The sequence below is a fragment of the Thunnus thynnus genome, chromosome 13 (genome assembly GCF_963924715.1).
Source record: "Thunnus thynnus chromosome 13, fThuThy2.1, whole genome shotgun sequence".
In the NCBI taxonomy this organism is placed as follows: domain Eukaryota; kingdom Metazoa; phylum Chordata; class Actinopteri; order Scombriformes; family Scombridae; genus Thunnus; species Thunnus thynnus.
The window spans coordinates 22,332,375-22,349,767 of record NC_089529.1 but is presented as its reverse complement, the minus strand read 5'-3'; the positions used below and the strand labels follow the sequence as shown (position 1 = coordinate 22,349,767).

Below are 17,393 nucleotides of genomic sequence, written 5' to 3'. Positions count from 1 at the left end.
ATGGCACCAATTAACACCTATTTCTATATATATATAAGGGTTCAGTATGTAGACTTATTTAATGTGGTATTTGAAAAAAAAAAAACAAAAAAAAAACATATGTATATATAAAACTAACTCATGTTGCTCAAGACCTGGTAACAAAAGCCAAAAGGTCACTTAAAAAAATGATCGGGGTTTGTTATAGAGAACATCTTAAGAGAAATGATACTAGTGTCTTGAAAAGAACTGTCAAACAGAACAGCAATGCCTTTGTGTCCACTTCAAACCACATGCAGGCTGTAAATGTGTGCTTCAGAGGGTCTTTTCTGTCTTGAGCGTGACGGATGTGGCGAGGTGTTGAAAGAGGAAGCACAGCTCATACTTGCTGTTGTCTGAAATATGAGAAGAATGAAGGCAACCGGACTACCGAAGGTAATACAGCAACACGCCAGATAAGAAATCTTCCATTTTGTGAGTTAAAGCTTATAGTCGGTGCTTTTGAAAACAGATTTATATTATTCTAAACGTGTGTGTTTGTGTTCGACCTGAAGTAGATCTGGTGGTTTTGCTTTCAGCAGCAGCATTTCTGGTGGATGCAAGTGGGAGGATTTTTACCAGACACTCACAGAAAAAACATATGTGTGATCATTTTGTGAAATTTAAAAAGGACAGTGATGATGGATGAACAAAATCAGATCGTGATAAAAATAAATCATAATCACACTACTGTTTTGTAGAATTTTGAATGTTTTTAGCCTTTTAATCAGGGTCTACAGACAAAAATATAAAATGAAATGTATTATTTTGGCCATAGAAGAGATGTAGATTGAGTTCTTTATTAATCTCAATGAAAAATTGCATAGTTGCAGCACATGAATCACAAAGTAAACAACATAAGGACATACAAAGTACAGAAAACAAAGTATTAAAAAACATAAATAACTAGAAACTGAACTAACACTAAAAACCAGGACCATTCTCTAAACCTTTATATATATATATATATATATATATATATATATATATATATATGATAGTGTCTGGTAATATACTGTACATGTATATCATATTGTATTGGTATGGCAACGTGCTTCATCGGAAACACTTTAGAGAAACACCCCGAAAATATAGAAACGACAAACACCACATACATATCTAATTTGTTCTCTTACAGTAAATAGTTTTGAGTCTAAGGATGCTGAACGAAAATATTTTAAATTTTGTGATAATTGTCTGTTTGTATTGAAACCAAAAATGATCGGTCTTTGTTTTACAATAACAATCATTCAGGATATTATACTAATTATGGAATATGGGCTCTATAGCAAATTGAGCATTATTGCTTTAGATTACAGTCCACAAATTAGGGTGTATCAATAAAATACTTAATGGTAGATAAGGGAAGAAGTAGGGAATAGGGGGGTAATAAATTTGGATGGGACCTAGAAATAAATGACAGTGTAAATTCTTGAAATTATTCAGTATATATTAAATTATTGCAATGTACACAATAGCTATGGTATAATTACTTTAAAAATGACAATACACTAAGTATAAAATAGCTCAGGCACATTGGATTAAGAAGATGAAGCTTTTAGGAAGAGGAAGCAAAAAATTACACTGTAAGTACAGTACAGGAAAAAAGATGCTGAAAAATGATACTCTTGTGTGCGTTAAAGACTAACAATTAGATAAACAGTCAATATAAGAATTAGAAAAAGACATTAAAGGATGTAAATTAAGTTAAGTTAAATGTTATTTATGGACATTTTGCAGGTCAACCATAACTGTAAAGTGCTGCTGTTGGTTGAATCAGCATTTTGTCCAAGCTGGAAATGAAGAGAGGCTGTCTAACTGCTTTTCACAGCTCCCTGCACCAGCACCACCAATATTATACAAAATACATACAAAGATTACAGAAAACCATCAAAGGAATCCTGTAATGGAGGTTACATTTTAAAATATACATATTTTTTTTTACATTGGGCTATTGTAGGCTTACTTCAGTCTAAGTATACTCCTTGGAGTATACTTATATTAGGAACATATGACAAATAAATGTCCGAAAAGATTCGGCTTAGTCAGATTCTCAATCTTAAAAGACCTGGACTGGGACCAGGAGAAAAGAAAACATGATCAGGACATCCCTCCTTTTGACGTAGCCTGTTCAGTGATCCATTCATGTTTGTGCGACAAGAGCAGTCCAGTGTCCAAGGAATTACGTCCATATACTATAGTTTATGTGCCATAACCATGATCTCTCCTGAATCTTAACTATACTCTATTAACTATACTCTTCTCTAAAATGGAAGAGACTGTGTATACAATCAAAGAAAGCAGAACCCAGAGTTGAAAAACACAAAGTGAGAGACTTAAATAAAAAGGTGTCATGGGACTAAAATAAAAGCCAAATACTAATAGAAACATACCACCCTGCTACAGAGTCATGTTTCTCTGCAGCAGGGGAAATATGGCAGGTTCGTGAAGCTAGAGAGTAACATGACTACAGTAAAAACAGAGAAACTGGCTGCTGTCTCACAGAGAACTGCTACCGTGGAAAGATTTACTTTCCAGTGAGACTATGACCTCAGACATAAAGCCAAAACCACATAGAGAACTTCAGAACAATAATGTTAATGTCCTGCGGTGGCCAATCAAAGACCAGACCTCAATCCAAAAAAAAAAACATATTTGTGCACACAAATTAATAAATCATGCTGTGGAACTGATAATTACTGTGCATTAATTAACATAACACAGCATTTAACACTATTGTTGACATTTGAACACTTGTTAAAATACATTTTCACTGTTCACTTTCACTTCATAAGAATACACAGTTGTACATGTGCACATGATGATTTTGGATGCAGATGGAGACGTACTTCAGAGTTTGCCTTTTTTACTTTGTGTTATCTTTTACATTCCTTAAACATAATGTCAAAATGTTAATAATATAGTTTAATGCTACATTCTGTCAATTCACCTGCAAATTATGAAATTGAGAGTACGAATGAAGTAATTCAAGAGCACAAATTAGCCATTTGTACTCAGAATTTATTAATCCAAGAGTGCAATTTACTAATTTGTGTGCAAAAATGAGTTTTTATTCTCCGCATGACACCTGCCATGGTTCGTATTCATAAAACTTGACAAGATGAAGTTTTACAAAGACGAACGGGGAAAAACCGTCGTGTTGAAACGTGTATGCTGATCTTTCCACCGTACTACGATTTCAGCCAAATGGACCTCTATTAAATATTTACTTGAAGTGAGAATACTTATTCAATCAGTTATTGTGTTTTTATATTCGGAGTTCATTTAGATCAAGTTGTGGTAATTTATTTTAATTTAGATTTTTTCTCAAACTTCAAACAAACATCTACCCAAGGATTTACTGTGCTGTGCAAACTGTTGAGGTACTAAAAGTAAAGTGAGGATGCTTTTAAAAATAATGTCATGAATAGTTTTTATTTATCAATTCACTTCATACAGAGTTCAGTAAACAGAAGAAACCTAAATGAAATCAATATTTGGTTTGAGCAGCTTTGCCTTTAAAACAGCAGCAGTTCGCCTCGGTACACCTGCACACAGTTTTTCAGGTACTTGGCGGGTCGATTGTTGGATTTTGGCGTCTCAGCTGCTCCTGTCTCTTCATGTGATCCCAGACTGACTCCATGATGTTAAGATCAGGGCTCTGTGGGGGCCAAACCACCTGTTGCAGGATTCCTTGTTCTTCTCGTAGCTGAAGATAGTTCTTTATGATTCTGGCTGGATGTTTGGTGTCGTTGTAATGCTGCAGAATAAATCTGGGACCGATCGGACGCCTCCCTGATGGTGCTGCATTATGAATAAGAATCAAAACATCTAAAGCAGTGGTAGGCAACTAGCGGCCTATGGGCCAAATCACTCCCTCCAGATATATTTGGCCCCCCAATGAAAGCTGAAGTTTTTACTTTGATAAAAAATACATAATTCTTCACAAATCTATGGACGGTAACAAAATGAACGCAGGACTCTTGTAAATACCAATCAGTATGTAGGTCAGTAAAAACCCAACAAGAGGAGAAACATTAACACTGGTTACAACATGCTATTTGAACAGTGCGGCGCTAAAATTACGTCTAATGAATCAGAAATTAAATTTGAATGTGTGAATGTGAATGTGTCAACTTCAGTCTATCTGCCCATCACAGATTTATTTTTCATGCACACAAACAGTTGGCAGTTGAACAGAAATGGCGCGTTGGTTTCTAAGGCAACAACAACAAGAACAACAACAGTACTTTTAGTCAACCATGAATAAAACAAGATAACAATAAAGTATGTCTCTTGTCTCAAAGTGCGACAGAGAACATATTCGTGTGTGTTATTATTGCGTCAGTTTAGTTCTTATGAGTATTTAAATAAGCTGTAACTCTGTTAGTTATCACTTAATAGGAAAATGACATCTACCCACAGATGCAACCCTAAACATTGAACCAGTATATTGTATATCCCAGTTTGACTGTTGCAGAGTTGTCTCTCTTCTTATAGAGCTAATGAAGCCTTTTCAGCTCATGAACAGTGTAGAAGACGTGTGTCGGCTTGTGGGTGAGGTTTTTTTTTTGATCAACAGAGATGTGGCTGTGAATTTCAGAAACACAGCTCTTCGGTGTGAAATAGTCTGGAGGTAGAGTTTAGGCTTTGTCAAACTTTATTTAACTTGCTTTAGACTTTAGAACAACTATAACTGGCCTATCGTAACTCTGTCGACCAGCCCCAACAGATGTGGATAGAAGTTGATAGACATCCAATAGCCTATATTTGTGTATTGTCAGGAAATTCATTTCCTGAGTTCTTGTTTTTTTTTTTTTTTTTTACTGTATTCTTGCTTCTGGGAGTGTGATGCTTCTCGAGTGGCAGTAAGTGTAAACCCCATATACAAAATGCGACTCCTACTGTGTTTCAGTTTACTTTTGGCCAACCACATCCTGTGGTTCGCTCTGTCTTGTGAACAGGAAAACGGCAGCTACTTCAACCATGACAGTGTGAATAACTGTCAATTGTTGACCAGTAATCTCTGTGTTTATATAATCTTAACAACCTCTCTTATTAGTTAATAAGAGAGTTAGTTAATTTAAATAGAGGTAACGGTTGAGCTGGCGGTCAGTCATGTGGTCTATATAACATTTGTGTCAGTTCATTTTGACGTCAAGCCATAGTGGGTTATTTCTGTCTTCTTTGTGTCTTCTAGGTATGATAGAAAACTCCAATCTGCTGGCTGCAGCCTTGACTGTTGCGTCACTGATGTCACTAACTCTTCTGTGCCTGCGATGCAAAAAGAAATCCAGTAAGTATTCTAAGAGGCTGGGCAGGTGTGACTGTGTGTGATCTCTGTATGATGTGGTTGCGGTAGTAGATAAGGACAACAGAATCGGAGTCATGTGTGCTGTTTAGCCATCATTTGCACCCACATTCTTGGCATTTCAAACTTTGCTCTTTCAGTTTAGGCTCCACTTTCATGGAGTTGGCACAATGTTTTAGATGCTCGTTGTATAAAAAAAGAGAGAAGTGCTCTTTGTCATTAACATGCAGGGAGTTGGTGGAGGATGTGCAACCAAAACTGTAGTTTAATATTTATGTAGAGTCATGACTTCGCTCTTGGATTGTGGCAAGAAGGGGAGAAATAAATATAATGCTTAAAATTGACAGTTTTTACAACAAATGAGGCAAAACTAACATGAACAAGACAGTAATGTCATTAAAACCGTTGATGATGAGTTACGATGAATCACTGTTTCACGTGGTAAGCCACACAATGATGCGTTCACTTACCGTTAAACAAACTGAAGTGCATTTAACGTGTGATGCATTCACATACTGTTGTGGATTTGAGTTGTGATGCGTTTACTTACTGTTGTAAGTAACTGCTCTGTATTTCTTGTAGAGATCATACATGAGGAGATTCAAATATACAACCCACAGACATTGTGAGTATAAAGTATTTGTTCCACACTCTCAAGCCATGTTTGAAGGTAGTTTTGACCATCATTGCTATGGGTTACAGTAACATTATGCTCACAAAGTGAATTGCTGTGTACAATGTTATCTTGGAAGACAGTGACAATGCTACAATGAAGTCTGAGGGGCAAGAAATACAAGCAGTCAGAGCATCAGACAACAGTTTATCCAGATTATCTAAACCACTTTATTTGGAATTAAAAAAAGAAATTGAGTCTGCGTAAAGTTACTGAATTATTGCTAATGTGTGCATACAACTAGGGTGAATATGGTAGATCTGGTAGATTTGAACAAATCAATCCAATACATTTGAAAAGTCTCAAAGAGCCCTATCAAATCTACAAAAATTTAACCCGTGTTGTATAAAAAATGAATTATTTAAACCTAGTTTTCATTCCAAAGGTGCATCTTCAGTTCACCTCAATCCAAGTTGTTGACACACTGAGATCCAGGTTGAAATCTGTGTACTGAGAACATAAGTCCAACTTTTTTAGGATTGTAAAATCGCAATAGAGCAGGTCAAGACCGTACTCTTCAATTTATTTAATTTACAGAGACCCAATAATTCCCCCATGAGCAAGCACTTAGCGACAGCGGTAAGGAAAACCTCAAGCAGAACCCGGCATTTGTGACTTTCACCAGTGCTGTCTCTGTGCTATGACGCGCTTTAAATTCTGACTGAAAATCTTCAAATAAACTATTGTTATGTAAAAAGTCATATGACTGATTGGCGACTGCTTTCTCAAGGATCTTAGAGAGAAATGGAAGGTTAGATATGGGTCTATAGTTGGCTAAAACGCCTGAATCAAGAGATTAATCTTGCCTAGTCCTCCTCTAAAGACTTAAAGCACGACTCCTGTCAGTAACATACAGCCTCCAATCATAGTCAACAGCGTCTGTTTTGTTAGAATTAATATTTAATATTCTTCATGCATCTGATCTTTTTTTTGTTCTTTTTTATTGCCAACTTACTTCTTCATTTTGCTGTTTTGACACCAACACAAATTCCCTTTACAGGTGTACTATAGTCTGATTCTCATTCTAATAATGAAATATATTAAAATTAATTAAAACATTAAAACTAACATCAAAGTGTTATCTTGACAGTCAACGTGGGGGAAGTAGATTTGCTGTGACGCAATCAAAACCAGGTAAATCATTATTCACCAAAGCATCAGCGACTGTATTTGTTGAAGTGAGATTTTTTTTGTCACCTTTAATTAGTATCTTTATATCTAAAAAACATATTTATGCTGTTTTCTTTTTCAGTCACGAGAACCAATCAGATAACTTCAATCACAGAGTATGTACAGTATATTATGATACACATCAGCTAATCTCATCACTGCAACATCAATACTGACATTTCCTCTGCATATTTATCACAGTCATACTGTAAATGCAGTGTACTGTATGTGTTTGAAGGAACAGTCATGCTTGTTTTGGGCTTTTTTTTGCCGTCATTTCCAGTCATACGAGAAGATTACTGTCATGATTTGGACCCAAATGCAGAGACCAGAAAGTAGGGCTGAAGAAACCTTTTATTGCTGAGACATGCAGGCAAAAAACAAGAGCAGGCTGGGCTGAGCAGAACTGAAAACAAGAAACGACTGAGCAGGCGGCACAGAACTGAGCAAACATGACAGGAGGGAACAGAATAGACAACTTGACAAAGACTAAACTGAAAACTGGACTTAAATACAAACTGAACTAATCAGACAACAGTGAACAGGTGGTAAGACACAAGGGCAGGCTGGGAGCTGATAGGCTGTGAAAGACACTAGGAGCAGGGCAGGGCAGGTGTGAAGGGAAAATGTTTAGGTAAAAGCAGAACAGAGACTTGCACACCCACACCACATACTGTGGGCTCTTCTCATTTCTCTATTTTGTGCCTCCTCGTCTCCTCCGTCCTCCTGCCTGTGACCTGGAAATTGATCTCAGCACGCAACATTTAAGGATGTCCCAATTCCTAAATTGCATCTGGAGGAGAGAGGAGGCTTGCCGGATAAGCTATGAGCGAGGATGCACAGGTGTATCCTTTGCAGAAGTTTTTCGGCACCCGTGACGTATAAAAGATATACATATATATATATATACATATAAAAAAATATCAATGTATGACATCCATACATCTTTGTCACATTATGACACGTGATTTGAATGAAAAGTAAATATACAAGTTGTCATGCTCATCTGACAGAGATCATAAAATACAGCAGTAGGCTGTAACAAAACAATGGACAGATGATGCAGCTCTGCCACACGTCATATTTAATTGACGTTACGTTAAAATGACGGCTCCGAAGCAAGGATCTCTCAGTTTGTTAAATGCCTGTTGCCTCGACTCATCTCTCCTCGTGTCTCTTCTTTGCCTCCTCCACTCACATCTCAGGTGGGAGGGACTAAGACGTGAGGAGAGGAGGTGAGGAAAGGAATCGAGGATGTACAAACTGAGAAATGAGAAGAGGGGACAGACTGGGGGGGGGGGGGGCAGAAGAAACAAAACAAAACATTAGGAAGACACAGAGAACATACCAGCCAATAAAAGGCAACCAAAGAAACACCATGTCAGAAAGTCCCAGAATACAAAACTCAAGTACACAACACTACAAGTCAAATAACATAAACAAGCTAAATCAAATGACCCGAAGGACTAGGCAACATAAGCGTAACACAGTAAAACCCAAGAAGCACAAAGAGTCCTAAACCACAAGTCCATGACAATTAGTCAATCAGTTTAATCTCTATGCGTCCAGTACAGACATCCAGCTTTGAAGATATCTTTGTTGAAAAGCACTTTGATAGAGCTAGGCTAGTAGTTCTTGAGCTAAGCTATGAGCTAAACACTGATTTGGTAAGATGACAAATTAACGTATTTCCCTAAATGTTGGAGTCATCCTTTAAGGCTGCTGTAAGTATACAGTATACCTAGACTGAAGCAGCCTGGTTGCCAAAATAAAACGTTGTCATTGTACGTTTCTGCAAACCATAGATACGTTGAATATCTACCTTTCAACACATGTAATTCGTAGCATTTCAGAAGTAACGTAGTTCACATGAGATCTATATGAGCTAACTTTCTTATTAGGAGGAAGAGGGGTTGGTGGATGGTTAGGAAGTTTGTTGCTGTTTGTTTGTTGGCAGAAACCAGTACAGAGCACGGTTCGAGATCACCTCGAAGCCAATGCCCGCTTCCTGCTTCAACTGACAAGGCCAGGTGTTTTTAGTGAGACGTGCCTAAACCTAACCAGACCTTAACCACATCATTATTCAGTGTATAATGGCCAACATTGAAACGTAGACATTCAATGTATCTGTGGTTTGCAGAAACGTACAATGCCAACGTTTTGTTCTGGGTTGATTGGAGCTAACGATAACTGTCCAGAAAACCAAAATTCAGCTTTATATTGAGTGGAACTGCAAACTTTATATTAGGTTGTGTTCAGGCTGATGATGGCATAACATCAACTAATGCGGTGTCCTCATTCATTTCAATTAGATGACGGTAATACAGCACTGGGACCATCTGACCGTAGAGTTCTGCTACCAAACTCCGCCAAAGTACTGCATTTCAGGCCGTTTCGTTGTGTGAAGCTTTGGGCATGAGTTGGGGTCACATTATTTTCAGATTTAAAGTAATTTAGACATTTTGCTCTTTTTCTCTCAGACTGTGCCAATCTGTGTTCATGTGTGTTATGTGTTGCGAGTAGACACGCAATAAGCAGTGAGAAGAGCGAGGGACAGAGTGAAGCCAATGTGCTGCGTTAGCCTGTTCATGCTAAAGGTCATTAATGGATAAAATGAAGCAGAAATATAGCTTATTATTGGTCTCTGGTTGGGTTCAGGTCTCAAATTTGGAAGTACAAGTCAGGCTCAGTTGGGCTAAGTCTTAATATGCATTCAGGCTGGGTTCAAGTCTCAGTTTTAGGCTCAGTCAAACACCACAAAAGTTACACCAATTGTGTATAATCATGTATTTAGAGGTGCTGGTAGGCAATTTTTCTTTAAACTTTTGTCATAGCTAGGCTAGCTTATATTAAAAGGATAGGTTCAAATCTGTCTTAAAACAACAGTCAGGTGCCTATATGAACACAGAAAGAGGTTTTCCTTGCTGTAATCATTCCTCCTGTTCATCCTGGCTGTTAAAAGATCACCTTCAAATGTGCTTTACTGTAAGTGATGGGGGCCAAAATCCACAGTGTGTCCACACAGTCATTTTGTGTAGAAATGCATTTAAAAGTTAATCTGAAGCTTATATGAGGCTTCAGCAGTCTGAGTTAGTCATATCAAGTGGATATCTGACACATTTACAGTCTTTTTAGCATCAAATTCCCTCTTTGTGTTTCTCTGTTGAGCTGCAGTGGAAGTATAGTAACAAAAAGAGGGACTTTGGCACTAAAAAGACTTGATTTGACTCATTTGGACGCTGAAGCTTCATATTAGCTTCAGATAAACTTTTAAATACATTTTTGCACAGAAGGAGGCTTGTGGATTTTGGCCCCCATCACTTACATTGTAAGTGCATTATGAAGGCATCTTCTAATGGTCAGTATGAACAGGAGGAATGATTACAGCAAGAAGTATCAATGTTCATTTGTGCTCCTGACTGTTGTTTTAACATCGACTTGAAAAGTGGGGAACTCGTCCTTTACTCTTTAATCTCACTGTCAGAAAGCAAACAAACATATTTCCCAAAATGTTGTACAATTATTTCAACACAGTCCTGTTTTCAGTCTGAATGCTTAATTAACCTTAACTACCAAAAGATGTTTGCTGTGTAAAACAAAAAAAAACAAACATTTGACTACAGAAATCTCATTTATATGTTTCTAGTGAAACTACAGAGGATTATGAGGAATTTCCTTCAGGTAAGCTCTTCACCTTTTAAAAGGTTTTCAGTTTTAAATCAAAACATTGACTCATATTCTAATGTCAAAGATTATAATCACACTTTAGTAATGGCTCATGAGGTGATGACCCATCAAAAGAATTTAATATTGAACCATCATGTTTTACAGATGCAATGGATGAATCAGACTATCAAAACATCACAGAGGGTAAATTTGCACACATAATACACAGTAAACATACTGGTTAAACATCTGTTTTCAACTATTTTTTAAAATGAAATGTATTTATCATCATGTACTTACATTATTACTGAAAGTATCCTGTTACATTTTGTGTTGCTGCAGCTCAAACAGGAAGTCCAGAACATACATATGTGTAAGTGTTAAAGCTCTTCTCATATATGTTCACATTGAAGCTTAGAGTGAAAAGCAATGTGCATTTACTGAAATGATCACTTGTGTTCTTTTTTATTTTATGCAAATAGCTCAATTTTGCATTCAGAAGCAGAGAGACTCCACTTAATGTTTGAACAGAGGATGCATTTTAGCCCATGTAGGAGGGTTCAGCAAAAGTGGAACACATTTTGGCACCAGCGTGCTATTATAACAGATACTCACTTACACCAATTATGTTTTTGTGAAATGGTGCAAACCTTGTTAACATAGTGATGTAAGTTTTTAAGGGAAGTCAAAAGTTTCTCATCTCACCCATTTAGTTTTTTTCAGGTTAAGTGGGACAGCTTGTGTGCTAAAGTGGGACTCTTGTCTACATTACTGCGCCTTCTTTCACCCCCGGATTTGTTTTGTGTTAATCAAGCTTCCCTGCATCATTTTTTCTTCTTTCTAATTTGCATTTCTTTCTCTCCTTTTCCTGACCGAATGGTGATCTATCATTAGAATTATATGCTAATATGGATTTAACTAGAGCTCAAAACTATGTTGTAGTAGGCTAAATAAATAGACGAAATACTGTCTTATAAAGGTGTAGCTTTTTAAAATAATTAAATGTAGCTGCTTCACCAAATTTACAACAATTATTAAACTAAGACCCTGTTTACACTTGGTTTTAAAATGCGTCTCGGGTGATCGGATCACAAGTGGACAGCACTAAATATGTGTAAACGACCACCAATGCGCACTCAAACCTCTTGCCGAGGTGGTCTGGGATGAATTTGTCCACATATCTTTTGTAGTGGAAACGCTAATGCATACTGATGCGTCCCCGACAAGGACATAACAGGAAAATGTGTCATCAGTGCAGGACATGGTGGTTGTTTTGTGACAGCACACCAACGCCAAATGACTTTGTCCTGCCAGTCTCAACGGTTAGAATAGCCTGTACATGTATATTCTTGAAACGTTTTTGTTTTCTTAGCTAGCTCCTAACAGACTGATGTAATAACTGTGTGCGGGGCCCTTTGACCCTCTAGAGGAGGTGACGTGGGCAGTAACAAAATCTGAACACAAGTGGTCAGCTGGACACCTTAGAGACACATGATAGACACAGGTGTGAACGGCGATGTGTCCCAGCTGTCCACTTGTGTCCGAATCACCGAAATGCATTTTAAGACCAAGTGTAAACATTCTCTAAAATACTGTATATGATATTGCAGGAATACTGAATGAAACATTGTTATGCCCCGTCTTTCCTAAGTCCCAAGCAGCCACAAAGACAATTTAACTGAATATAATGAAGGTGGGTTTATTTACAATGTTAAATAACAAACAGGGAGCTGGATTTAGCTTCAGAGTAGACAGAGGCCAACATAGCAAACAAAAACAAATCTAACTGGGAAGGTAAACAATATAACCTCACAAAATCAAATTTACAACTTACCTCCCTCACTAACATAAAACTGAGAAAGCAAGGTTAACCACCCTGGCAGCTCACCGCCCTATTACCTCCAAAAGAAGGGAACAAAAGTTAAGCCGGGTTGGACAACAGGAGGGAAATGGGAGAGGAGCCATCTTGGGTCTTTATATAGCTGGTGTCCTCTCAAAGCAGCCAATCACCTGCCAGAGCTGGAAACCGCTGCACCAATCACCTTGTTGTCCCCTCACACACACTCTTTACATATGCGCGCACACACATGCCCACACCTGACACATCATATACACATCCATACTCATCAAATAAACATGTTAATGACCACCGTTGTAGCAAAGATGCATAGAAAAGTGTCCCACTTGACATGAAAGTACAATCTCAGTTTTGGTGAACACTTTCAGCAAAAGTGGGACAGTGCAGAAAATATGGTTTCCAGGAAAAATAAGGACAATATTATGCATTCTTATTTTGAACTGAGGTCTGAGTCATAATGGCTTTAATAAAATACCATCTCTGCTGTAGATGGGAGATGTATATTTAAATATTTATTGTTTTTTAAAGTCAGAGTCATTTACTTTTCCTGAACACACACCAAACAGTTCATTCACCATGGTTGGTTGATTCTATCCAGTCAAATAGTAAAACAAGGCAAGACATGCTTAAATGTCCCACTTTTGCTGAAACCACTCTACCTATTTTTTAATATTTTGACCATGTACTGTAAGAGCCCTTTTAAAGTGTATATATGAAACAAATCTAATACTGTAAAGGAGGGGCTGCAAGAACGTTAGCAAGTGAAAACTCTTGGGGAAGTGTTGAGTTTAATTCATGGTAGCTTAATATTGTTCAGGGGAAAAAGGCAAAGTGAAACTCCTCGCATGATTCTTCCTGTACTGATGGAAATTAGTGATGTGAAAACATTTTATTGAACAACAAACATTTTGTTGAATTTATCAAAACAACGGGTCACCATGGAGAAAGTTTTGAGTTTTGCATTCACTGGAGAGGACAAGAAATAAGCAAAGAAGGCTTGATTCTCTTTACTCACCACTGAGATTTCACACTAAAAATCACTGGGTTAAAATTTTTACCCAGTTTGGGTCAATATAAATCAGCACTGGATTAACTTTATCCAGTAGGAATCTATTAGTTTGACCCAGTGTTACACACAACAACAAGCCGCCACAAATGCATTGTTTCCTGTACAAAACAGATGTGTATTAAAAATCAAGAACAAACTGTGACATGTAAGTTTGAAGTAGAGCAGATCTTAAAAAGCTTTAGTTTGGGTAAATAACCCAACAGTAAAATAAAGAAATAGAAAAACCCACTAAAACTGGGTAAAAAACAACCACTTGAGAGGCTTTCTGGTTACATTAACCCACTATTGTATTGGTGCTATATTGACCCAAGCTGGGTAAAATTTTAAACCAGTGATTTTTAGTCTCTTTCTTTAAAGTATACAAATACAACAGAACAATATGCTCATTTTGAAGACTGCATTTGTGTATTGTTTTGCAGAGCTCCACTCGCAGACTCATTGTATGAAAATGAAGAGATGAGAAAAAGTGAGCATTCCCTCTGTTTTTTAACCTTAAATGTGTGTATAAGATGAATGAAAAGACTTTAAAAGAATTCAAAACATGTTTATCACCAATCTTTCCAATTCAGATTTGAATGCTGTGTTTCAAGTTTTAACATTCATCACATACACTTTTGTTCATCTAGATGCTAATCTGGCTCCAAGTGTCTATGGGAACATTGACGCATTCCCAGATGGAGGAGGTATAAATTGTGTCTGTTGTCTTGTTGATTGACCATTGTTATTGTTTTTGTTTTGTACGACTGACTGTCACCTGCTGCAAACCAAATTTCCTGCTAGGGGAAACTAAAGATTGATTAATTGACTGGCATGTTCAATCAAAGTATCCATTCTGATTCAGTAAGAGATGAGATGTTTCCAGTAACAAGGATTGATTATTATCACAGGGCACCAGACGCTAAAGCTTGACTCATTCAAACTGTTGTTACACTAAACAGATGACGATGACTACGAGAACGCTGATTTCCTGGAACTAGCTGGTGAAGAAGAAGATGGTAAGAGCCAAAAATAGCATTTGTTTGTTAAATATATGTTTGATGCCTAAAATGTATACTGCAAGTTATTATTTAGGTTTTAACACAATGTTCATTTATAATCAGAGAATACCAAAATATTCTACTCAAGCAGAGTAAAGTTTGTAGCCTATTTGAGTGGAAGTGAACAAACTGACTCAACCCAAGTCAAAGAAAAGGGCAAAAGATGCATATTAATTCATTGTGGAGCACAGTGATCATCTTAATGAGGTGACAAAAGGGGAAATTGTGGGAAAATGGGTTACAAATACTCATTAAGTGGTTGTGGTATAGTTTATTCAAGATCTACTGTATAGTTACAAAAAACTCTATAAGTTGATGTACTTATGAATGTAAATAAATGCAAGATACACTAATTATGCTACTGGGAAACAAAAGCCAAAAACTTGGCAAAAAGGGCAATATTGTAGGAATGATAAGGAATAATTATGGTTCATGTTTATGAATGTATGAATTTGCATGTGATTAAAAACTCGTACAGCTGACATCTGAAAGAAGCTCACAAAACATCAGACTTTGACAAAAGAGATGTTGTTTGCTTCCTGTTTTCTACTGTAACTCCATGACCATGATCTTGAACTAACCCTAACCAAGTCATTTTTGCGTCTAAACCTATCCAAACCTTAACCATGGAGCTTCCATTTTAAACAGTTTTGGAAGGCATAATGCTTATATATGTCCTTCTGGAGTGGGACAACAACACAGGTGTTTTAATTTAACTGATTAACTCCTCCTCTGTGTGCATGTAGAGGTTTTTCATTAAAAGCAATTGCATTATCATTTTAGTGGCCAGCAACTTTTAAAGGACCAGTGTGTAGGATTTAGTGGCATCTAGTGGTGAGGTTGCAGATTGCAGCCACCTGAATACCCCTCCTCTTCCAAGCATGTAGGAGAACCTACTGTGGCTATGAAACTTGCAAAAAAAAAAGCCAAAGGCCCTCTCTAGATCCAGTGTTTGGTTTGTCTGTTCTGGGTTAATGTAGAAACATGGTGGTGCAACATGGCGGCCTCCATGGAAGAGGACCCACTATGTAGATGTAAAGTGCTCATTCTAAGGTAATGAAAACACAATGATTTTTATTTTCAGGTGATTATACACCAATTAAAACATACTTATGAATATTATATTCCATTTCTGCCAAGTTTGCTCTACTTGATGCCACTAAATTCTACATACTGCACCTTTAAGTTGTCACCAACTTGTCAGCAATCACATTACATTTTCTTTAAGAAATGCATTTTCTTGTTATTTGTTCCCAGCATTACATTTCTCTTGTAATTGTTAAACTTGTTACAGCACGTAGAGCTGTAATTGATGATGATTGATTTTCATAGTACAATAAAAACTTTAAAAACTAAATTTTCACCAGCGCTGCAGTAGCTCATGTAATAAAACATTTAGCTTATTATAAAACCTTTATATATTATATATATATAATTATAAAACCTACAATTGTGTTATCTGATCTGATTTAGTGGTGCTGCGCAGGAAGTGAATACAAATATTAACCATCCATTCACTCTTTGAACAGATGAGCCAGATTATGTGAATGAATGCACCTGACACGGACTATGCTGACCACCAGAGAACATCAGTGGACAGATTTAAACAGCCTGCACTCTGTTCTGTTTATTGTATAAAACTGGAAATAAAACATATTTTTTATTCGTGCAATGTGTGATGTGCAAATTATGTGGACAGCTGTGTGTATAAATACTCGTGGATCTCGCTTGTCTGTGAAAACTGAAGCTGCCATCTAGTGGTAAAAAAAAATCTACTACAATATACAATATACAACGGATACTCTACATGAAAGATATAATGTTGTATCTACTTTTGTATTCTTGAATGATTGCTTTGATAGATAGCTTTTGGGGTCAGAATGGAAAATTTGTTATGAGCATTGAGTGTTACAGATTAAATCAATCCAATGACTCCCTCCACATGATCACTGATCATCAATAGTCAAACTGACCAAACATAAATAAAAGTAAAGGCATCATTCTGTAGTTAGAGATGATTATTTTGCTTGTCTGCTACTAGACAGCCATTCACAAAAACATGTTCATGAAGCTGCTGCTGATGGCGGCTTTTACTAAAGAGCAGAGACACCGAGCCTGAAATTCAGTCATGCAAACATGTTACTGCAGTGGTCGAAGAAGTAATTATATGCTTTAGTAAAAAATAATAATACCACAATGTAAAATACATTACACTGCACATATACTGTGCAGTACTTCAAGTTAAAGTATTCAAATATTACTTGAGTAAAAGTACATAAATAAAAGGGTACTTGAAGTATTAAAAGTACTCATTATGCAGAATGACCCATTTCCACCTCTTGCATTATTATATATTCTTTATTATTGGATTATTATTGATGCATTAATGTTAAAAGCTGCACAGCTGCTGGTTGAGGTGCAGCTGCTAATAATAAACAGCATCTTATTTTATGAGCTGCTCATGTTTTGTCTTCAAAATCTTGATCTAATAATTAGAAGATACTAGAACTGCAACAATTACTAAAAATTGCAAACCTATCTTTTAAATGGTATTAAGACAACCCATCTGCTCATGATAAACTGCCATAGAA

The 17,393-nt window shown here is 36.8% G+C and overlaps 1 protein-coding gene across 5 annotated transcripts; it reads left to right on the top strand.

The window, feature by feature from the left end:
- Window positions 1-59: 59 nt before the first annotated feature.
- Window positions 60-16,492, top strand: si:dkey-183i3.6 (LAT2 domain-containing protein). 5 transcript variants are annotated; one of them, XM_067608643.1, is made up of 12 exons: window positions 91-453; window positions 5,219-5,314; window positions 5,912-5,954; window positions 7,093-7,136; window positions 7,255-7,288; window positions 10,819-10,853; window positions 11,004-11,042; window positions 11,181-11,211; window positions 14,185-14,231; window positions 14,392-14,448; window positions 14,704-14,760; window positions 16,332-16,490. In XM_067608643.1, the coding sequence occupies exons 1-12, from the start codon at window positions 327-329 to the stop codon at window positions 16,361-16,363; spliced, it is 642 nt and encodes a 213-aa protein (XP_067464744.1). In that variant the 5' UTR covers window positions 91-326; the 3' UTR covers window positions 16,364-16,490. The 5 variants fall into 5 exon arrangements, with proteins under 5 accessions (XP_067464747.1, XP_067464744.1, XP_067464745.1 ...); XM_067608644.1 differs by having other exon boundaries at window positions 102-414; XM_067608647.1 differs by lacking the exon at window positions 5,912-5,954 and having other exon boundaries at window positions 329-414.
- The last annotated feature ends 901 nt before the right edge of the window (window positions 16,493-17,393 follow it).